We start from the raw sequence: 24212 nt of genomic DNA, 5'->3' as shown, positions 1-24212 counted from the left end.
TGATCCCAGGACCCTGAGATCAGGACTTGAGCTGAAGGCAGAGGCCCAACCCACTGAGCCACCCAGGCACCCCAATCTAAAAGACTTTTTAAAAAGTAGCTGCAGGGGCTCCTGGGAGGTACAGTTAGTTGAGCATCTGATTCTTGGATTCAGCTCATGTTGTGATCTTGGGGTCATGAGATGGAGCCCTATTGGGTTCTTCGCTCAGTGAGGGGGTCTGTTTGAGATTCTCTCTCTGTCCCTCTGCCCCTCCGTGTGCCTTCTCTCTTTCTCTCTCAAATAAAACATCTTTAAGACAAACATTCAGAGTTAGATCATTCTAGAAGAGTTAATGCTGTCATTTGCTCAGATCTCTACAGTTTTCCTTACGAGAATTAGTTTCACTTGTTAGTCTTTCAGCTTCTTTCTATTTGGGTTGTCTGTTCTTCTCATTTTAGTGCAGAGCCAGGCTGTTGAATGCTGTTATTACAGAGATTATTTGAACAGGCACATTTAAACCTACTGGTTAGTCTGGGTTAAGGTGTATTGTGCCAGAAGTAAAGGCTAAATCAGTACTTGAAAAGTAATTAGAAAAAAGTTTGTAGCTTCCACATGGACTGTTGAAAGGCTTTTTATTTATTTATTTTAAAAAAGATTTTGTTTATTTATTTATTTGACAGATAGAGATCGCAAGTAGGCAGAGAGGCAGGCGGAGAGAGAGGAGGAAGCAGGCTCCCTGCTGAGCAGAGAGCCCGATACGGGACTCGATCCCAGGACCTGAGATCATGACCTGAGCCGAAGGCAGAGGCTTTAACCCACTGAGCCACCCAGGCGCCCCGAAAGTCTTTTTAATTATCCAAGAATTTTCAGCACTTCTTATATAACTGAAATGATGACTGATTCAGTATTACCATGTACTATTTACAGCAATAATCAGAATTGGCAATATGATACAGTATTTGGTCTATTCGTCTTTTTTTTTCTTTTTTTTTAAACATTGGTTTTCAGTTCACTTATGTGTAAATGGATGACAGATGTGGCTATAGTCAGGCCATATCTGTGTGTACAAAATGTCTCTTCTGTTATTCATATAAATGAACATAATACAGCATCAACTCTTCATCTAAATAAGCATTAACTGTTCATATAAGTGAGGATTACTGTTGTCTCAGAGTGGTTATCTAGATCTTGGGAAATAATTGCTTTACTAAAGGGAAAAGGCATAAAAGGTTGTCCCCTAAAGGTTTTTCTTTTTCTCTTTTTTTAAAATATCTTATTTCTTTTTTTTTTAAGATTTTATTTATTTATTTATTTATTTGACAGAGAGAGAGAGAGATCACAAGTAGGCAGAGAAGCAGGCAGAGAGAGAGGGAAGCAGGATCCCTGCTGAGCAGAGAGCCTGATGCGGGGCATGATTCCAGGACCCTGAGATCACGACCTGAGCGGAAAGCAGAGGCTTAACCCTCTGAGCCACTCAGGCACCCTAAAGGTTTTTTTAATAACATTCCTGGAGGTAAGATCTCCAGAGTTTAAGATTCCTGAGAAGTGGGAGTAATTTCATTGCAATTAGGGGAAGCCCTTCCTCCCTCCCCCCAAAAACCCTCAAAACAAAAACCCCAAACCTCAGAAACTTTTGTGTGAGTCCTTACTGAGCAAGTTGCTTTAATGTTTTTATCATTATAAATTTTGATCTGTTCTTTAGCCAGGCCTGTACAATTTAAATTTAACCCAAGGGATGTATAGGTTACCTAGCAAGTTTGGCCAGTTTAGACATTCAGGAAATTTTCAGTTGTTGAAGAGTCACTGACTCTTAGAGCTAGAAAAACAATAGCTTCACCTAACTGCCTGATTTTGTAGAGGAAACTGAGACCCAGAGAAGTAAAACGATTTAATCATGTGGTTTGTACAGTCATTCTACAGCTGGGCCCTAAGTGTTGGGGAAGGCCTTTCTCCTGTACATTCTGCCTCACCGGAGAATAACAACCTTTGCCAAAACAAGCTTTAGTCCTAGGAGGGAGAAATGAGCCTGGGTGATGCAGTCGGTTAAGTGTCCAACTCTTGGTTTCAGCTCAGGTTGTGGTCTCAGGATCATGGGATTGAGCCCTGTGTCAGGCTCCACGTTCAGTGTGGGGTCTGCTTAAGATGCTCTCTCCTTCTCCCTCTGTGCCCGCCCCCCCCCCCATTCCCCCGTGCTCACTCGCTCTCTCACATAAATATACATATAAAAAAGGAAATAAATGGATTTGGAGCTATATGGTATATAGGAAGATGGAGTCAGGGAAGCTGTGGAGGCTGAGAAGTAGAGATTTGAAAGAAGTGGAGTAACTGAGGATTCATTGCGACAATACCATAAATAGATACAGAGAGTGTTAGTCCTGCAGGGTTTCTAGAAGTTAAATCTTGACTCATTTCACTCTTGAGACCACAAACTAGACATGCCCAGAGTCACATAGGTTGTTAGTGGTAGAACTGGAATAGGAACTCGTCTCTTGACTCTTGTGCCCATATATTTCTACACACTACTCCTGAGAAGGAGGTGACAGTGGAGTATCCAGGTGCGTCTGTCCCTGAGGCAGTTGTGTATTGGACCTGAATGCAGGTTGGGAATTAATGACGTTGCATCACCAAAAGAGGGTATAGTGAACTAATAAAAGAGCTCAGTGAGGGAGTGAAGGAGAACTTCGAGACGGAAGCAGAGCACCCGTGGCGCTCAGAGGAGCCTGAAGAGAAAAAGAAGTAGCAAAAGATGGTGAAGAGGTTGGAAGGGAGCTAGAAATGGGCACTGTCTCTGAGACCAAAGGTTTTCAGGAGTTCTAGAAGCAGATGCCAGTTGTGTTTTGTTATGCAAAGAGGGTGAAGTGAGAATCAAGGAAGGGCCATTGGATTTGGCAAGACAGGTCATTGATAAACGAAGAGTTTCAGCAAGGAGGTTGAGAGGAAGGTCAGGTTGCAAGGTAATGAGAAGGGAATGGGCAGGTACATGAATGAAGACACACCTTCAAGGAATTTGGCCCAGAAAGAAAGGAGACCGCAGTGGGGGAAGGGAAGAAACTGGTTTTTATTGAGGTGCTTGGCAAGTATTACTGGGTTTAGTGCTCACAATACTAGGAGACTGTTATTCTTCCTTTTATTTATTATTTTTATTTTTTTTTTTTAAAGATTTTATGTATTTATTTGACAGAAATCACAAGTAGATGGAGAGGCAGGCAGAGAGAGAGAGAGGGAAGCAGGCTCCCCGCTGAGCAGAGAGCCCGATGCGGGACTCGATCCCAGGACCCCGAGATCATGACCCGAGCGGAAGGCAGCGGCTTAACCCACTGAGCCACCCAGGCGCCCCTATTCTTCCTTTTAGATACTGGGGCTGAGTATAACAGTTTCCCTACTCCCCAGAAGTTCCCACGTGAGTGATAAGTCATGATTAATATTAATATTGGAATGGGTGGGATAATACAGTATGTATGAGGTTTTAGTAGAAATAGGAAAGTGGGACCACTTTATGAGTTTCTAGTATGTATTGGACTCTGGGCTTTGAGATGAGTATTCAGTTTCTAAATAAATGGACCTGAAAGTGGTTAGAAATTTATCCATAGTTACATTGAGACTAAGTGGTGGAGTTTATTCAGTTATTCCAGAAATATTTTTTGGATATCTACTATGTATGGGCACGGTTCTGGGGTCTTGGGGGATATAGCATTGAACAGCAGAGACAAAAGTTCTTACCCTAATGGAGCTTACATTCTAGAGGGCAGAAAGGAAGCATTCAAGCCCTGCTGTATCTAGACTCCAGAACGTGTTTTTTTTTTTTTTCTTTCTTTTTCTTTTCTTTTTTTTTTTTTTTAAGTATACCATGTAAAGTGATAGGCAAAGGATAGGGCCAGAGGGAGGAGAAGGTGGGTGTTGAAGGGTCAGTCTTTGCCTGGAGTTGGGGGGGAGGGATGTGTTTTTGAGGCCATGGGAACAAGTGGTTGAATAAGTTATACATTTGAAATTTTGGAATCAAGGCAGGACAGGACCAGAATCCTGTTTCTTCAGTAGAAAGACCAGTGAAAGTAAATTTGTCTGAGAGGACGAGGGAGGGTGAGGAATAAGTGGGGAGAATGGTGAAAGGGTTTGACTTAGAGGATGGAGATTTAGCTTTGAGTCCTTGATCCATAAAGTGTTTGGGGAGCCCTTATGTAGTTGCTATCGTGATGTATTTATGTACTATATTGAAGGAGGTCAGCCCTAATGGATGGGATCGCATCATTAAAGCAACACTTGGGGATAGTACCTAACAGGCGAGAAAGATCAGGAGGTGGTGGTAAGATCTAAGGGAGAAGGTCCTGAGGTTTTGATTAAGACATCGTAAGGGATTGGGGAGCCTGAGATATGGGGATAAATCGGCAAAGGACATTTATTTTTTTGTTAAAGTTTTTATAGTTTTACTCATTTAAGTAATTTCTGCCTCCCATGTGAGGCCTGAACTCATGACCTCAAGATCAAGAGTTGCATACTCTTCCAACTGTGCCAGCCAGGCACCCCTTTTAGCAATTTTTTAAAAGAATAAATGGCATTTAGATGACACCTGGAAAGGGGTGAGTAAAAGTAAAGTTTTTACTTGGAAGATCAATGATACTGTCTTGGGGGCAGCTGGCTGGCTCAGTCGGTTGAGTATCTGACTCTTGGATTTGGCTCCAGTTATGATCTCAGGGTCGCGAGAGTGAGCCCTGTGTCAGGCTCTATGCTCAGTGCCGTGTCTGCTAGAGATTCCCTCTTCCTCTCCCCCTCGCTTCCCTTTTGCTCTCTCTCAAAATAAATAAATCTTTTAGAAAAAAAGGTACTGTCTTGTCTTAGAAAATGAGAGAGAAAGATGATATGGTGAAAAGTAAGCAACTCTATTTGTTTAAATTGGATTATTGGTGACGTGTGCGGTTCACAATGATTTTTCCCTTAAGTGGATGGAAACCAAAGGAGCAAGATCTTTCTAAATCCAGTGTGTCCAGTAAACCATTCGAAGAGAAATGCAAGATCAGCTCCGCTCCTCCAACTAAAATAGTCTGGTTTTCTCTTCCTTTTCACTGTTCTCTGGGCAGAAGGAGAGGAAGAGTTGAGTGAAGGGCTTCATCACCTTTTCCCCCCGCAACTGTCCTCAATGGTCTTCAGATTCTCTTGAAGTACAGCTCATTGTGCATAACTGCATACGTTCCTGTCATTGGGTTATTCCGTCTTGTCAGTAGCCCAGGGAACCTTACCTTCTGTGTCTGTTGCTCTGGCAAAACCACCTGCATTCTCAGGGTTGTGGCCTTCCGCTATATTACAGCCCGACAGATTCATTCTTCCTGTGATCATCTGTTGTGTGTCTGCTTTGTTCTGTAGACTTTAATGGTTTAATAGATGAAATGGAAAGAGCCAGTATCATGAACTTAATTGTGAGATCCTGGGGGACTCTTAAACTGGTTCCTGGGTTTGGCTGTATCCGATAGAGCCTTCAAATTAGTTAATCTAAACGAGGTAGACATTTATTTACTTATTTATTTCACATAAAAGTGAGCCAGCAGGGCAGTTCTGCTACACGAAGTCCGAGGCCCTACCTCTCTTGTAGCTCCAGTATTTCTGGGGCGTTGCCCTCATGCGCCCAAATACATCCAAAGAGCAGGAAAGGGGAAAGTGCCTGCCCCAGAATTTGCTGTATCATTTCCAGTCTGAACTGAGTCACACAGTGATAACCCCCGCTGCAAGGTTGGGTTGAAGATTTCTTTTGGGCAGTTTGATGCCCAGCTAAAAATCAGTTGCCATAGCAGGAGGGGAAAATGACTTACTGGGGGAGCAACCAGCCACCCAGGGACTTGGTTTGGACCTGCTCTGAGTCTTGTGCAGTACGTAACACTGGTTTATCCATAAGATCTGAGTGAGTTCTTGTTAGTTCTTTTTTCTTTTTTAAGATTTTATTTTTATTTATTTGACAGAGAAAGGGAGCGAGCACAAGCAGGGGGAGCAGAGTGAGAGTGAGAAGCAGACTCCCCACTGAATAGGGGGCTCCATGCGGGACTCGATCCCAGGACCCCAAGATCCTGACCTGAGCGGACAGCAGACGAAGGTGGACGCTTAGCCAACTGAGCCACCAGGTGCCCTCGATAGTTCTTTCATATGAAAGATTGAAGGTCTTTAGGTCTTGGATTCACCTCCTATTGTGGCAGTAAAAAAGACTGCAAGAGATTATTATTATTCACAGAAATGTTTCCTTCTTACCCAGGCAGTAATGGGAAAGAAAGATAGTAATACACATTTATTACAAGGACATCGTGGCAGTTTAAGTATATTTATAACTTGTTTTCCACTAGTTTGATAAAAATATAAAAGTGGGAAGAGCCTTTTGTTACTTTCTGATATTTTAAGTATAAAAAGTGAGTAGTAATTCCCATAGCTCAATGGGTAGAATCTGGCAGGCAAGCTGTTTTGTTGACTTTTTTACTGTGATCACACAGCCTTCAGTGTTTCCCAGACAAAAGCAATTTGGGGACCGTATTTGTGATTTTGGCCATATCTGTTTGCCTGTACTGTGCTTTGCTTAATATTTGTTTTTCAATTTACTTTGAATTGATTCATCTTTTAAACTTAGCATTCTTCTAAGTAGTAAACCATTAAAACATGGTTTTGTTTCCTTATACACATGAAAATACGTAATTATTAAAACAATGTCCTTTTAACTACATGAAAACATCTTTTATACCAGTGCTGCATACTTATACTTCGGGAAATAGTGCTTTGCTTCATCCCTGAGGCCACACTGGTAGTTTTTTGTAAACTTTCTGTAAATCCATAGCTGCTGAGTGGCTCTGTGAATTTCAAGGAATTGATATCTTTCTGCTTTCAACTTTGGTAGGGAAACTACTAGTTAGTGCTTAATTGTGAGGTAAAGAATTAATTGCCCCTAAAATGTTGACTAGGTTGTTAAGAGTGATCTGCAAGGGGCGCCTGGGTGGCTTAGTGGGTTAAGCCTCTACCTTCGGCTCAGGTCATGATTTCAGGGTCCTGGGATCAAGCCCCATCGGGCTCTCTACTCAGCAGGGAGCCGGATTCCTCTTCTCTCTCTGCCTGCCTCTCTGCCTACTTGTGATCTCTGTCAAATAAATAAATCAAATCTTAAAAAAAAAAAGTGATCTGCAAGTCCTAGCACATAAAGAGCGTTTTGAGCTTTTCTCCGGAACATGTTGGATAAGACATTTAAATTTTGTAGCCCTAGTTTCCTTATTTTTAAAGATGAGGCTGTATTATTTACCACATGGGGTTATTCTGAAGATTAAATAAAATGTATGTTAAAAGGCTTAGCAGTGGCAGGCACCCTTATCTACTGTTGATGGACATTTGGATTGTTTCTGCTTTGGGACTATTTTGAATAAAGTTGATGTGAATCTTTTTTTTTTCTTTTTTTTAAGATTTTATTTATTGGGGTACCTGGGTGGCTCAGAGGGTTAAGCATCTGCCTTCGGTTCAGGTCATGATCTTAGGATCCTGGGATTGAGCCCTGCCTCAGGCTCTCTGCTCATCTTTAAAGATTTTATTTATTTGAGGGAGAGAGAGTAAGAAGAAAAGAGGGCACGAGCAGGGAGGAGGGGCCAAGGGAGAAGGAGAGGCAGGGAGCCTGACCTGGGACTTGATCCAAGGATCCTGGGATCATGACCTGACCCAAAAGGCAGACGCTTAACTGGCTGAGCTTACCTAGGTGCCCTGCTTATTACTGTTTTAAAATTGGAATATTTGTCCTTTTCTTAAGAAATTCTATATTGAGGGGCGCCTGGGTGGCTCAGTGGGTTAAGCCTCTGCCTTCGGCTCAGGTCATGATCCCAGGGGCCTGGGATCGAGTCCCGCATTGGGCTCTCTGCTCAGCAGGGAGCCTGCTTCTCCTCATCTCTCTCTCTGTCTGTCTCTCTGCCTATTTGTGATCTCTCTCTGTCAAATAAATAAATAAAATCTTAAAAAAAAAAAAAAAGAAATTCTATATTGACTGTGGATGTGAGTCTTTTGGATATAGGTGTTTTCTCCTAGTCTGTGGCTTTCATTTTTACTTTCTCTTCATGATGTCTTTTTTAAAATTTAAATTCAGTTAATTAACATATAATGTATTATTGGTTTCAGAGGTAGAGGTCAGTGATTCATCAGTTTTATGTAACACCCAGGGCTCATTACATCACGGGCCCTCCTTAATGTCTATCACCCAGTTACCCGATCCTCCTATTAATGATGTCTTTTAATGAACAAAAACTCTTAATTTTAATGGAGTCTAATTTGTCATTTTTTCTTTTATTGTTTGTGCTTTTGTGTCATTTAAAAAGTTTTTGCTTTTCCCATGTTCAAAAATACAAATTTAAAAAAGATTTGAAACTAATTTTCTTTTTCTCTACAACAATCTAGGTGATGCCATGGAGAGTGGAAAGCCTGGCCCAGTGCAGGTTGTTTTGGTTCAGAAAGACCAGCATTCCTATGAGCTAGAAGAGAAAGCCTTGGCCAGCATTCTCTTGCAGGACCACATCCGAGACCTTGATGTGGTGGTGGTGTCGGTGGCTGGTGCCTTCCGAAAGGGCAAGTCCTTCTTCCTGGACTTCATGCTACGATATTTATATTTCCAGGTAAATTTGAATTGTTTCATTTCAGATTGGAAAATATCCAAAAGAGCAAAATAAGCTCGTCAATTATCCTTGATATGTAAAATTACTCAAAATTTAAGACTTAATGGAAATTTCTTTTTTTTTCCTATAGAAGGAAGGTGGCCATTCAAATTGGTTGGGTGACTCAGAAGAACCATTAACAGGGTTTTCATGGAGAGGGGGCTCTGACCCAGAAACAACAGGGATTCAGATCTGGAGTGAAGTTTTTACTGTGGAGAAGCCGGGTGGGAAGAAGGTAAGGAAGAAAAGACTTGTTAATTAACAAAAACAGCAACAGGACAAGAACTTTAATGTGTACTCTGATAATTCATCTGAAAATAATGTAAGTGCATGGTTTAAAAATAGCACGAGTATATTTTAAAAGGTTAAATAGTAATAGGTTTCTTTTTTTTATTTAAGTTTTTTTTTTTTAACTTTCTTAAAAAATATTTTATTCATTTATTTGATAAACAGAGATCACAAGTAGGCAGAGAAACAGGCAGAGAGAGAGGAGGAAGCAGGCTCCCTGCTGAGCAGAGAGCCCGATGTGGGGCTCAATCCCAGGACCCTGAGATCATGACCTGAGCCGAAAGCAGAGGCTTTAACCCACTGAGCCACCCAGGCACCCCAATGAACTAATATTGATATACTATTATTAACTAAAGCCCATGCTTTGCATTAGGGTTCCCTCTTTGTGTTTATGGTCTCTGGGTTTCGATAAGTGTGTAATAGTGTGCAGCCGCCATTGCTGTCTCAGACAGTAGGAACACTGCCGGAAAACCCTGTGCTCTGCCTGTTTGCTCCCGCCTCCTCCTCAACTCCTGGCGACCACTGATCTTCACACTGTCTCCAGAAATCTGCATTTTCTAGAATGTCATGTAGTTGGAATCATACAATGTGTAGTCTTTTCTGATTGCCTTCTTTCATTTAGCAGTGTGCTTTCATGGTTCCTCAGTTTTTTTATAACTTGATAGCTCTTTTCTTTTTATCGTTGAATAATATTCCATCGTCTGAACATACCACGGTGTATCCATTCACCTTCTGAAATACTTCTTTTTTTTTTTTCTGAAATACTTCTTGTTTGCTTCCAGTTTTGACAATTATGAATAAAGCTGCTGTGTAAGCATTTATGTTGAAACATAAGTTTCAACTAATTTGGGTAAATACCAAGGACATTGTCGGATTGTATGGCAAGGTGATTTTTAGTTTTGGGAGAAACTGTCAAACTGTCTTCCAAAGAGTACCTGTATCATTTTGCATTTTTTCCAGCAACGAATGTGAAAGTTCTCTTGTTCTGTATCCTTGTCAGCATTTGATGTTGTCAGTCTTCTTGATTTTTGCCATTCCAGTAGAGGTGTAGGGATAGCTCATTGTTGCATTTCTACTCTTTTAAAAAATATTATGTTCAGACATTCAGCAGGATCAGGAGAGCTTTTAAAAATCAATATAATATTGGGTAAATGTCATACGAATAAGCAGTTCTTTAGAAGTTACCCAAATAACAGTTTTGCGTGGTTTTCTTGTTTTTTAATATAGCTGGTGAGATTTTAGCTTACAATTTATCTGGCTAAAGAAATAGATAATTTGGGGGGGCACCTGGGTGGTGGCTCAGTTGGTCAAGTATCGACTCTTAATTCTGGCTCGGGTCGTGACCTCAGGATGATGATGTCAAGCCTCTGCTTGTGCATTCTTTCTTCCTCTCCTAAATAAATAAAATCTTTTAAAAAAGTAGATTATTTGTTTTTACTTTTTAATTGAAAATCTACATTCTTAAATATGTGGCTCCAGTTTATTCTTTTTAACTGTTATGTGGTTGTCTTCATATGAATATATCTTTTTTTATTTGCCCATTTACCCACTGGTGAACATGTAGATTGTTTCTTTCTTTCTTTCTTTCTTTTTTTTAATTTTTATAATCCTTGCTACAGTGAATGATCTGTTAAATGTCTCCTTGAGTTTTCAATTAGCAATAATCGCGCCTCGGATAAACCTCATTGGCTACGATACTGCCACTGCGCAAAGCTTAAATGTCTCCTTGAGTAAATGTGCAAGCGTTGACTCCAGGTTCTGTGAACTCTGACCATGACCCGTTAATGGTAGAGAAATCAATTTATTGGCTCATGACCAGTATTTAAAAAGAAAAAACTAGAGGGATGCCTGGGTGGCTCATTGGATTAAGCGTCTGCCTTTGGCTCAGGCCATGATCTTGGGGTCCTGGGATCGAACTCCGCATCGGGCTCTAGCCTGCTTCCTCCTCTACCTCTGTCTGCTGCTCTGCCTACTTGTGATCTCTGTCTGTCAAATAAATAAGTAAAACATTAAAAAAAGAACTAGAACAGTAGAAAAGTGGTAGAGTGCAGTACACAGATAAATTTAGTTTTAGCCTTATGTATGTGTATATTTAGTCAGAATGTTAAGTATACTTTTCTTTCTCTTTGTTCTGGTTCAGAACATTAGAAAGCCACTTGGAAGTGGAATTGCTAGGTCCAAGAGGCCCATTCCGCCTTTTTCTAGCTTCTGCCAAATTGTTCTTGACAGTATTTATGAGAGTTTACCATTTCACTGCATGAAAGAATACCATTTCCCCCAAATATCCAGCACTTAGTATCTGAGTGTATGTATGACTCCTGTTCCTCCAGAGCCTGTCTTTAGTCTTCTTATTTCCCTGATACAGGCTTATTTTTCTAGTTAGTAAGTATATGCCAGTTTGAGCTCTTTTTCATTGAGATCTAAGTCATATATCATAAAATTTATGCTTTAAAAGTACATAATTCAGCAGTTTTTAGTATAGTCATGAGGCTGAGCAAGTATCACCACCATCTACTTCTGGAAGATTTTCATCACCCCAGAAAGAAACTCACTTCTCATTAGCAGTCACTCCCCATTTCCCTCCTATCCCAGTCCCTGGCCACTGCTGATCTACTTTCCTTCTCCACGGATCTGTTTGCCTCCTCTGGGCATTTCATACAAACAGAGTCATACAATCTGCGGTCTCTGTGTTTGGCCTCCCTGACCCCTCTACCCAACCAGCCTGGTGCTGGTGATTCCAGCCCAGTGCCCTCAAGACCCATCCATGATGTAGAATGCATCAGTACTTCATTTCTTCTTGTGGCTGCATAATGCTGTATTGTGTGGACGTGTCACACTTTATCTTTTCATCATTTGAAGGATGCTTGGGTTATTTTTACGTTGTGGTTATTACGAATCATGCTACCATGAACATTCATGTACCAGTATTGGTGTGAACATATCCTTTCTTTTTCCTTGTTTTTACTGTGGTAAAAGCACTTAACATGAGTTCTACCCTTTTAATAACATTAGTATGCGGTGTAATATTGTCAGCTATGGGCACCGTGTTGTGTAGCAGATTTCAAGAACCCATTCATCTTGCATCACAGAAACTTTATACCCATTAAACAAGTCCCGTTTCCCCTTCTCCCCTGCCAACCACCATTCTTCTCTCTATTTCTCTGAGTTTGACTATTCAGATACCTCACATAAGTGGAATCAAGAAGTATTTGTCCTTCTGTGACTGGCTTATCTCAGCTAATATCCTTCGGGTTCATTCGTGTCGTCGCACATGGCGGGATTCCTTCCTCTTTAAGGCTCAGTGGTATTCCATTGTAGGTAGATACCACATTTCTCTGTTCCTTCATCAGCTGATGGGCATTTACGTTGTTTCCATGTCTGGGCTCTTGTGAATCATGCGGCAGCGAACCTGGGAATGGAGGTATCTCGAGATACTGGTCTGAATTCTTTTGGGTATATACCCAAGGAGGATTTGCTGGATCATAAAGTAGTTCTATTTTTATTTTTAAAATTTTATTATTATTATTTTAAAAGATTTTATTTTTTTATTTGACAGACACACAGCAAGAGAGGGAACACAAGCAGATGGAATGGGAGCGGGAGAAACAGGCTTCCCACTGAGCAGGGAGCCCAGTGTGGGGCCTGATCGCAGTATGTGGGATCATGACCTGAGGCGAAGGCAGATGCTTCACTTGACTGAGCCATGCAGGCGCCCCAAGTAGTTCTATTTTTAATTTTTTGAGGAAGCTCCATTCTATTTTCCACAGCAGCTGTATGATCAGAGGCTCTGATTTCTCCACATCCTCACCAACACTTATTATTTCTCTCTTTTTTTCAAAGTAATCTCTGTGCCCAGCCTGGGGCTTGAACTCATGACCTTGAGATCAAGAGTCACCTGCTCTACCGACTGAGCCAGCCAGGTGCCCCTATTTCTCTTGTTTTTTGATAATACCCATTTTAGTAGGTGTGAAAGGGTATCTCATTGTGATTTTGATTTCTTTTTTCCTTTTTTTTTTTTAGATTTTATTTATTTTTATTTGAGAGAGAGGTAGTGAGAGAGCATGAGCAAGGGGAGAGGGAGAAGCAGGTTTCCCACTGAGCAGGGAGCCGGATGATGGGCTCGATCCCAGAATCCTGGGATCATGACCTGAGGGCAATTGCTTAATGGACTGAGCCACCCAACATCCCTGATTTGTGTTTTCCTGATGATGAGTGATATTGAGTACCTTTTCACATACCTGTTGGCCATTCGTATGTCATCTTTGGAGAAATGTCTATTCAAGTCCTTTATTTAATTAGATTATTCTAATTAGAATGATCTTTCCTTCCTGATGAGTTGTAGGATTAAACATGTTTTCATTACTTCTGGGAATATATGTGGGAGTAGAGTTTCTGGGTTGTATGGGAACTCCATAGCTAACCTTCGAAAAACTGCAGAAATGCTTCCCAAAGCAGCTGTAGCACCCTGCATTCTCACTGGAAATGCAGGAAGCTCCCAGGCTTGCCATATGCTTGCCACACCTGATCTTGTTGGTCTTTTTGATTATAGTCTAGTAGGTGGGAAGTTGTATCTCATGGTGGTTTTATTTTTCTAATTAAAAATTTGTTTTTAATTTTTTTGTTTTTTAAAAGATTTTATTTATTTATTTGATAGAGAGAGAGATCACAAGTAGGCAGACAGGCAGGCAGAGGGAGAGGGCAAAGCAGGCTCCCTGCTTGGGACTTGATCCCAGGACCCTGAGGTCATGACCTGAGCTGAAGGCAGAGGCTTAACCCACTGAGCCTCCCAGGCACCCCAAAATTCTTTTTTAATTCTTGAAGTATAGTTGAGATACCTATAACTTAACTGTTAGATTACTTTCAACCTCTTGATTTGATAGTTCTGTACATTATTCATTGCTCACTGTGGTAGTGTAGTCCTCATCTGTTGCCACACAGTGTTACTACAATATCGTTGATTATATTCCGCATGCTGTACTTTTCATCTTTTTAACTTCTTTTATTACTGGAAGTTTGTACCTCTGAGTCCCCTTCACTTATTTCATCTGTCCTCCTATCCACCTCCCTCTGGCAACCACTAGTTCTCTGTATTCAAGAGTACTTTTGTTTTTTAGATTCTACATATAAGTGAAATTGTATGTCTTTCTAAGTCTCACTTATTTCACTTAGCTTAATACTAACTGGGTCCATCCATGTTGTTGCAAATGGCAAGATTTCTCTTTCTCTTTTTTTTTTTTAATGGCTGAGTAATATTCAAAGATGTATACCACGTCTTCTCTATCCAGTTATGTATTGGTGGACACTTGGGCTGCTTCCATATCTTGGCTCTTGTAAATAAGGCCCCAGTAGACACGGGGGGGTGCATGTACCTTTTCATATTAGTGTTTTCGTTTTCTTCGTGTAAATACCCAGTGGTGGAACTAATTGGATCATATGGTATTTCTATTTTTAGTTTTTTTTGAGGAACCTCCCTACTGTTTTCTAAGGTAGCTGTACCAGTTTGTATTCCTGCCAGTGGTGGTTGAGTGTTCTTTATTCTCCACGTCCTCATCAATACTTGTTATTTATTTTTAATTTTTTGAGGAAATTCCATACTCTTTTCCACAGTGGTTACACCAGTTTAGATTTTCACCAACAGTGTATGAGGGTTCTGTTTTCTTCACAATGTCACCAACACTTATTTTATAATTTTATTTTTTATTATTAATCCCTATACCAGTGTGGGGCTTGAACTCATGACCCTGAGATCAAGAGTTGCATGCTCTGCCCACTCAGCCAGCCAGGCACCCCAGGTTATTTCTTTTTGATACTGTCCATTCTGACTGATATCTCATTGTGGTTTCAATTTGTATTTCCCTGATGATTATTAATGAGGTTGAGCATCTTTTCATGTGTCCGTTGGCCATTTGTATGTCTTTTTGGGAAAAATGTCTACTCAGATCCTCTGCCTACTTTTTATTTTTATTTATTTATTTATTTAAAAGATTTTATTTATTTATTTTACAGAGAGAGATCACAGGTAGACAGAGAGGCAGGCAGAGAGAGAGAGAGGGAAGCAGGCTCCCTGCTGAGCAGAGAGCCCGATGTGGGACTCTATCCCAGGACCCTGAGATCATGACCTGAGCCAAAGGCAGCAGCTTAACCCACTGAACCACTCAGGCGCCCTCCTCTGCCTACTTTTTAATCAGAATGTTTCCTTTTGGGACGCCTGGGTGGCTCAGTTGGTTGGACGACTGCCTTCGGCTCAGGTCATGATCCCGGAGTCCCGGGATCGAGTCCCATATCAGGCTCCCAGCTCCATGGGGAGTCTGCTTCGCTCTCTGACCTTCTCGATCATGCTCTCTCTCACTGTCTCTCTCTCAAATAAATAAATTAAATATTTAAAAAAAAAAAAAAAAAAAAGAATGTTTCCTTTTTGGTGTTGAGTTGTAGAAGTTCTTTATATATTTAGGTATTAACCCCTTACCAGATACATCATTTGCAGATATTTTCTCCTATTCTGTAGTGCCTTTTTGTTTTGTTGATCATTAACTTTGCTATATAAAAGCTTTTTTTTTTAATTAAAAATTTTTAAATTTTGTTTGAGGCTGGCTAGAAACTTTATTTGGTTTGATCTTATCTTTCTATTTGGCATAATGCTTTCTTTTGCATGGATTTTTACATTTGTACTACCACAGTGGGGATTAGGAGTATGAAAATAAACTCAAAAATATAAAATGAGATTAATGGGACCTGATATATAAGTAACAGAAAAGTGATAATCATATTATTACTTTTGTGAATACTTTTGTGAATTACTTTTGTGAATGACTGGCTTGGTAAGTGGGTTAATCTGTCTCAACATTTGACTCTTTTAATTGATGGAGCTCTGTGGGTCCCTGTTTCATACCATCTCATCAGGTCAGAGCAGATAATCTCCAGGAAAATTCTCTGATCAAGACAGGGCACTTCAATAACTACTTTTCTGTAGAATTACAAACAGGTGCCAAAGCCTCATTTAATTGTTACCTGTATTTCTCAGTTTCTTCTCTATGTTTTTCCCCTTCTCACGCTAGCATATCTTGTTGGTATTTCCCTTTCTCTTAGGTTGCAGTTGTTCTGATGGATACCCAGGGGGCGTTTGACAGCCAGTCTACTGTGAAGGACTGTGCCACCATCTTCGCTCTAAGCACCATGACTAGTTCTGTTCAGGTATCACCACTTGATTAAGATAAAAGTTTGCAGAGGAAATAAGGCAGAGGGAGAGTACATCTGTTTTCAATTGTTCTGTTATCACAATGCCTAGGTGATGTGTAAATGTTCTTTTTGGGCTATAGCTATAAATTAAGCTCAAGAAAGAGCTTACCTGTTTTTCCAGTTCGGTTATAAGTATGTATAAAATACTCCAAGAAGAGTCTGAAAAGTGGAAATTGAAATTATTTTAATTACATAGGAAATAGAGATTTGGTAAGAACTTAGGAAAACTGATTTTAAGCTGTAAAGGAAGAATTAGGTGGTTTCAACATTATATGCATAGTTTTCCAAAAGACAGGTAATATTGTTTGAGCAGAACTCATGTTCTTAGGGGTAAACCTTTAGTTGTACAAAGCTTCTTTTCAATGCTCTAGGCTTATTTGGGATTCCTTTGAAGTGAAGCTAGAGTGGTTATCAATCTGGATTTTTCTTTTCTAGATTTATAATTTGTCCCAGAACATTCAGGAAGACGATCTTCAGCAGCTACAGGTATGTATTCATCATAAAAACTTTAACGTCATAATGTATCATTTGAAAGTTTTAAGACTAAGGGAAATTTTAAAGCTGAATAGGTTTAGTAATGGATTGAACTATGGGGAGGAGGTTTTTGGCTCACAGTGGTCCTGCACCCTGTTACTGCGGGATAATCAGGGTAGGCCTTACTGAGTTGAGCACAGAACCCAAGAAAGTGAGAGAGTAAGTCCTGCTGTATATCTGGGGAGGAAGTGATATAGGACAGGGGGCAGCAAGAAGAAACACCTGAACTGGAGGGTGCTTGGCAGGATTGAGGAACAGCAAGGAGGCCAGTGGTTAGGACTAGGAGGTGTGATAGGAGGAGGCATGTGTGTGTGTGTGTGTGTGTGTGTGTGTGTACACGATGTGGAGGGACAGGAGAGGGAGAATCTTTTTTTTTTTTTTTAAGATTTTATTTATTTATTTGACAGACAGAGATCACAAGTAGGCAGAGAGGCAGGCAGAGAGAGAGAGAGGAGGAAGCAGGCTCTCCGCGGAGCGGACAGCCCGATGCGGGGCTCGATCCCAGGACCCTGGGATCATGACCTGAGCCGAAGGCAGAGGCTTTAACCCACTGAGCCACCCAGGCGCCCCAGGAGAGGGAGAATCTTAAGCAGACTCCCTGCTGAGTGCGGAGCCTGATGTGGGCCTGATCTCACAACCCTGAGATCATGACCTGAGGCAAAAATCAAGAGTCAGGCTCTTCACCACTGAGCCACCCAGGTGCCCTGTGACAGGAGGAGGCTTAGTGATAAAGTCAGGGAGGCATTTAGGTCCTGCTGATGCTTGACCTTTGCCAAGGGCTTGGGCTTTTCGTCACAGGGAATGGGTGTAGGAGGCATGTTTTGAGGAGAGGAGCGATATTTAAGCAGAGGATCACTCTGGCTGTTTAGATATATAGGGACAGGTGTGCATTCAGTGACGCTGTTGCAAAAATCCAGGTGAGGCTAGGAATGGTCATTTATAAAATGCATAGCATTACGTGCTTAGAAAAGAGTATGTCTTAATAACTGTGAGCCGTTATTTATTATTACTGTTACTACTACTACTATTAGTCATTGTCTTTTGTTCTCCATGCAGCCCTTCTTACATGTTATTCCTGTAAAATACTCTTCCAGGGGTATTCCAGAGTTGAATGCAATTCTTGGCCTGTTTTTCTGATCGCACTTGTCCCTTTGACATTCAAGAAAACATATCGACATGCAGAGTAGTAAGGGTGTCATTTATTATGGGGATCACTTTGAGTTAGCTCTAATTTATAGTCCTTTAAAAAGCAAAGAAAATAATTCCTCAACTTTGGCTTGTACTTTATAACTGGTGGTTCCGCTCTGGGGGCTGGGAGCTGTTGTTCCTGAAACATTTCCAGCAAGACCCGAGTTGGACACCTTTTCACCTGACACTTCTTTGTATTCTCCTTCGTTTCGCACACGTTTTTGGACACCGAGCTTGTGTGTGGCAGTGGACCCCGTGCCCCAGACACACTCATATTTGAGGTGACGTAGTTCTTCATGGATCGTGTCATCAGTCGGTCAGAGGTCCTCATGAGTAGGCCCAGGTGATGTGTGAGGGCCGCTGTAACAAAATCCCACAGTTCTAGAGTCTGATCGTCAGAACTCAAGCTGTGCATGGGCCGCACCCTCCCGAGCCTGTGGGGCAGAGTTCGTGCTTGACCTTCTGGTTCCTGCTGGTCTGCGGGCCGTCCTTGGCATTCTTTGGCCTTTGCTGTAGGTCTTCAGTCTCTGCTTCTACCATCCCTCTGCGTGTCTCTTTGTCTTTACATTGCATTCTTCTCCCTGTGTCTGTGTGACTTTTTCTTATAAGGGCACCGGTCATGTTGGGTCATCAGGCTCACCCTGATGACCTCATCTTAATGTGACTACCTCTTTGAAGACCCTGTTGCCAATAACGTGTCCTGGTGGAGATCCTCCTTCATTCTAACCCTTCTTCATAGAGGCTGAATTTAGCTCTATCAATTAGTAATAGGACACCTGTCACTCTAGTCGTTTCTGTATTTTTTTTTTAAGATTATGTTTATTTATTTGACAGAAATCACAAGTAGGCAGAGAGGCAGGCAGAGAGGGAGAGGAAGGGAAGCAGGCTCCCTGCTGAGCAGAGAGCCCGATATAGGGCTTGATCCCAGGACCCTGAGACCATGACCTGAGCTGAAGGCAGAGGCCCAACCCACTGAACCACCCAGGCGCCCCTGTTTTTGTTTTTAAGATTTATTTATTTGAGAGAGAATGAGAGAGAGCATGAGAGGGGAGGAGGTCAGAGGGAGAAGGAGACTTCCTGCTGAGCTTGGAGCCTGATGTGGGACTCAGTCCTGGGACCCTGGCATCATGACCTGAGCCGAAGGCAGTCGCTGAACCAGCTGAACTACCCAGGCGCCCAAGGGTTCCCTTTTTGCCACATTCTCACCAACACTTAATATTTTTCTTTTTGGTAAATATTCATTCTAATAGGTGTGAGGAGGTTTCTCATTATGGTTTTATTTTCATTTCCCTGAGATTATTGATGGTGAGCATTTTTTAATGTACCCATTGGCCATGAAGTACCAGATGGGTATATCTTCCTTGCAAAATGTCTGCTTAGACCCTCTGCCCATTTTTAAATTGGATTGTGGGTTTTTTTTTTTTTTTTTTTTCCTGTTGAGGTGTACTAATTCTTTATATACTGTGGCTATTAACCTTATCTGAAAAATGATTTTCAAATATTTTCTCTCACTTGGTAGGTTGCTTTTTCATTTTGTTGGTGGTTTTCTTTGCTGTGCAGCTTTTTAGTTTCATGTGTTCCACTTGTGTATTGTGGCTTTTGCTGCCTTTGCTTTTGTTGCCAAATCCAAAAAATCGTTGAGACTTAACATCAGAAAGCTTACCACCTATGTTTTCTTCTTCTTCCCTTTTTTTTTTTTAAAGGTTGTATTTATTTATTCAACAGACAGAAATCACAAGTAGGCAGAGAGGCCGGCAGAGAGAGAGGAGGAAGCAGGCTCCCTGCTGAGCAGAGAGCTTGATGAGGGGCTTGACCCCAGGACCCTGGGATCATGACCTGAGCCGAAGGCAGAGGCTTTAACCCAGGTGCCCCACCTGGGTTTTGAGCCACCCAGGCGCCCCACCACCTATGTTTTCTTCTAAGAGTGTTATGGTTTCAGGTTTTATGTCCAAGTTGTTGATCCATTTTGAGTTACTTTTTGTTTGTGGTGTAAGAAGATGGTCCAGTTTCATTCTTTTGCGTGTAGCTGTCCAGTTTTCCCAGCACCATTTGTTGATGAGACTGTCCTTGACTTGTTGTATGTTCTTGGCTTCCTTTTCATAAAGTCAATGGATCATACATGCAGGGGTTTATTTTTTGGAGACTAGAAAGTTAATCTGTTCCATTGATCTTTGTGTCTGTTCTTGTTCCAATATCATACTGTTTTGATTACTATGCCTTTGTAATACAGCTTGAAATCAGGGCCTGGGAATTCTTTTCAGTTCCTTTTGCAGTTGGATCCTATTGAATCTTTTGTTTATCCTCCCCCTTTTGGGGGTAGGTTTATTCTCAATTCTAAACATTCTTCACTGGCTTTCTGAGAAAGAATAGAATGGATACATAGGATACATACATTTTTTGAGTTCTGTTAAGTCTGAGAATATTTTAATTTTATTGTAGAATTGCAGGATAGAATTAATTTTCTTTTAGAATTGAGGGCATTGCTTCATTGCCTTCCAGCTTCCAGTGTTGCTGCTGAAGTCCCACACCATCTGATCCTTTGTATGTGACCTTTTTCTATCTGAAGCTTTTAAGATCTTATTCTTGGCATGAATTTTCATGGTAATGTACCTTGGTGTGGGCCTTTTCTTCAGTCTTTGTAAATGCATATGTTCACCAAGATAAAATGTTGCAGCTGTTGCACCAAGAAAAAACAGGATGCTATTAAAAAGCAACATTCAGAAAACAAACAAAAACTTGGAAATGAACACTGTGTCAGTAAAATTGGAAACTTCAGTAGAGAAGGAGATGGAAGCTAAATTGGAGAAAATCTCCCTTGCGGGCTGAATGAAAGGACAGAGCAGAAGTCCCACCAGAGGGAGCGAAGCAGAGAGAGAAGGGCAGGGTGGGGGGGCGAGAAGAGGGGAAAAGGGAAGGGGGGGGCGCGAGTGGAGGAGAGGGAGAATGGGAGGGCACAACAGATGAGGGAACTTGGAGCACCAGTTCGGGAGAGGTTGTGTCTGTTAATGATGAGAGATGTTTTAGTAAAACATAACAGAGAAAATGGAGGGAAAGAAATTATAAAAGGAATAATATAAGACGATATTCTGGAATTGAAGGATACAGGTTTTCGTCTTTCTTGCTAATAGCTTTTCTCAAAGGTCTGGTGTCCTTGGGCATGTGTATTTAAGAGTGAACTGTTAAAAATCTGACCGGGACCTTTGGCAAGAGGGCTGACCTTGTGACTGCTTCGGATCACAGTGAGGTGACTGTATTTTGTTGCAACCCCTGAATGTCTGTTTGTAACATGTTCTGGGGCTGTCATTTTCCCCAGAGAATTCTTGAAACTCCTGCCTGGGTGGGTAGAAGCTTGGTGTGGTTCCCCCACGTTGGGAGGCTGAGTCTCACTATTTGGGGTATGTAGACCTTGACCTAAGTGCCCGTTTCCAGTAAAGTAGGGTACTTAACCTTACTCCTTTCGGCTGAAGTATCAAAGTATGAGTTTGGTATCAAAGTGTAAGTTCTTTCTGGTTTATCCCCTCCAGACAGCACAATGCCCATCTTCTGTGGGGGCAGGAAGAGGATTTGGAGCACAGGGAGGGAGCAGGATCTGGGAGTGTAGGTCCTCTCTCCGAAGACTTTTAATGTTTCTTTAGTTGTTAGCCCTGCTCCCTCAGCCCCTCCTTCATGGTGGCTGGTGCTTCTAATTTCTGAGCCTGTCAGGGATTCTACTGAGAGAATCTCCTTCTTTCTTGTTGGCCTGTCTGTCACAGATAAGGCAGAGAAAGCCAAAACCTGAGATAGTTTTCATTGGTCCGTTTTCCTCCCGGAGTGTTTAGGACAACTCTTCTTTGTTGCCATATCATTTCTCATCCCCTTTGTCCTGTGAGTTTATAACTTTTGAACTTCATTTTGCTATATTTTTAGTCAGAGGCTTCATGAGGACATAGAGATGAATGTCTGTGTAAGCCCTGACCTTAGGGAATGTGGTCATTTGGTCCTTTGCCTGGCGTACATGCTCTGGGCCCAGTGCTCTTCCTGCTGCCAGAGATGCAGTAGTGCAGGGAACAGACCAACATCTTGCCCTCCTGGAGTGCAAATTCTAGTAGTGAAGACAGAAACTAATCAAAATAAGTAAAGATATAGTATATTAGACAGTGAGACGGGTTAAGGAAAGATATTTAAAAGAGACATGGAGTAAGAAGAATTGTGGGGAAACTTGTAATCTTTGAGACGGATGGTCGGGAAGGCTTCTGTGAGAAGGAGCCATTTGAGTGAAGACGGCAAAGGGTGAAGAAGTGGACTGTGCAGTTATCTGGGGGAGAACCTTACAGCAGAAGGAGGAGTTGGAACAAAGGCTCTAAGGCAGCAGTGTGCACAGCGTATCTGAGGAAGAGTGATCTCACTGGATGGGACTGGCTTTTCTACTGTGAGGTTGGAGGGTTTTAAGCAGAGACATGATGTGATTTAACTGACCTTATAGCAGAGCCATTGTGGCTGCTGTCCTGGGGATAGTCTGGGGATGGAGCAAGGACTGAGGCAGGGAGACCAGTTAGGAAGCTGTTGTGATATTCCAAGCCCCTTGGGAGCTGTGAGTGGTTGGATTCTGGGTTTGCTAATGAATTGGGACATGGAATGTGAGACAGAAGAATAACAGATTATTTTAAGGTTCATGGCTCTCCAGGCTTTTGAAACTGTAGAACTTTGGTCTCATAGTAGCATTGAGTCGTTAAATGGAATCTTCGCTAAATAATAGCCATAGAAATACTTTAAATAATTTGCCTAACAAACCGTTAACTCTTCTTTTTTAAAGCTCTTCACAGAATACGGTCGTCTGGCAATGGATGAAATTTTCCAAAAGCCCTTCCAGGTAGAATGCTAACTGTAAATGTAATTCATGTCTTTGTTTTATTTTATTTTTTTTAAGATTTATTTATTTTAGAGGGTGTGCCTGCGAGTTGGGGGAGGGTAGAGGTCGAGAGAGAATCTCAAGCAGACTCACTGCTGAGCGCTGAGCCTCACATCGGGTTTGATCTCATGACCTGAGCCAAAACCAAGAGTTGAATGCTTAACTGACTGAGCCACCCAGCTGCCCTCATGTCTTTGTTTTAGTTCAGAGATCAGCAAACTGTAGCCCACAGGCCACATCAGGCTAGCTGTCTGTTTTTATGTGACCTATGAGTTAAGAATAGTTTTTATATTTTTAAATGGTTGAAATAAAAAAGTAATACTATTGGGCCACCTGGGTGTCCTTCGGCTCTGGTCACGATCCTCCCAGGGTCCTGGGATTGAGTCCTGCATCTGACTTCCTGCTCAGCAGGGAACCTGCTTCTCCCTCTGCCTCCCTGCTGCTCAAGCTTTCTCTCTCTAGCTTGCTTGCTCCCTCAAATAAATAGTATCTTAAAAAAAAAAAAAAGAAAGAAAGTACTATTTCATGACATGTATAAATTAGCTGTAGACACTGACTTTTAAGTTGCAGATAAAATTTTATTAGAACACAGTTACACTCATTTGTCTATAGCTGCTGCTATTCTTTTCTTTCTTTTTTTTTAAAGATTTTATTTACTTAATTTGAGAGACAGAGAGCATGTGCAAACAGGGGCAGAGGGAGAAGTGGCTTTCCCAACTGAGCAGGGAGCCTGATGTGGGATTCAATCCCAACACCCTGTGATCATGACTTGAGCTGAAGGCAGACACTTAACCGACTGAGCCACCCAGGGGTCCTCCATAGCTGCTGTTTGTTACAGCAGTTTAAGATATTTGCTCTTAGATCCTTTACGAAAAGGTTTTCTGGCCCCTGCTTTAGCCAGTTGTTTCACAAGGATGAGAATGCATAGTAACCTCAATGTGATTAGGGGAGCATTAAGTACTATTATTTATTATTTAGTTTTCTTTCTAATGTTAAAAGTAGATCTGATTTCATGATTAGCTGGTACCATGTCCTTTCTTGTCCTTTACTACATTCCTCATGCTTGCCTGTAGAGCAGAGCCTGAATTTAACATCTTCTCCTCCATCTCTTCCTTCTACTCTGGTCAACCCATGGGAACAAAAACAGCCAATAGGATATATTCACCTCACATTTGACTTCTACATGTCCTCCTAGTGCTTATAAAGTTTCTAAGACTTTACAGAAGAAATAAATCCTTCATAATTTCTTGCCGCCTTTGAAAAAGCTGGCTCTTTGCAAAGAAGTATTTCAGTCATATTGAAAATGAATGTATGCAGGGGCACCTGGGTGGCTCAGTGGTTAAATCCTCTGCCTTCGGCTCAGGTCATGATCTCAGGGTCCTGGGATCGAGCCCCACATCGGGCTCTCTGCTCAGCGGGGAACCTGCTTCCTCTTCTCTCTCTTCCTGCCTCTC

At 41.6% G+C, this 24212-nt stretch overlaps 1 protein-coding gene and 1 pseudogene across 2 annotated transcripts in view; one reads left to right on the top strand and one right to left on the bottom strand.

Annotated features, from left to right (window-relative positions):
• ATL3 (atlastin GTPase 3) overlaps window positions 1-24212 on the top strand; it is a 51859-nt gene that overhangs the window by 5726 nt on the left and 21921 nt on the right. For both annotated transcript variants that reach the window (XM_059145215.1, XM_059145226.1), the window contains exons 2-6: window positions 8371-8585; window positions 8716-8859; window positions 15999-16103; window positions 16584-16634; window positions 22663-22719. In XM_059145215.1, coding sequence (XP_059001198.1) covers window positions 8371-8585; window positions 8716-8859; window positions 15999-16103; window positions 16584-16634; window positions 22663-22719 — 572 coding nt within the window. The remainder of the gene's footprint in view (window positions 1-8370; window positions 8586-8715; window positions 8860-15998; window positions 16104-16583; window positions 16635-22662; window positions 22720-24212) is intronic.
• On the bottom strand, window positions 10546-10627 carry LOC131822793 (U4 spliceosomal RNA; annotated as a pseudogene).

Source organism: Mustela lutreola, chromosome 1, assembly GCF_030435805.1.
Source record: "Mustela lutreola isolate mMusLut2 chromosome 1, mMusLut2.pri, whole genome shotgun sequence".
Classification (NCBI taxonomy): Eukaryota; Metazoa; Chordata; class Mammalia; order Carnivora; family Mustelidae; genus Mustela; species Mustela lutreola.
Note: the sequence above shows the minus strand (reverse complement) of the source record. Positions and strands in the feature narration are given on the sequence as shown.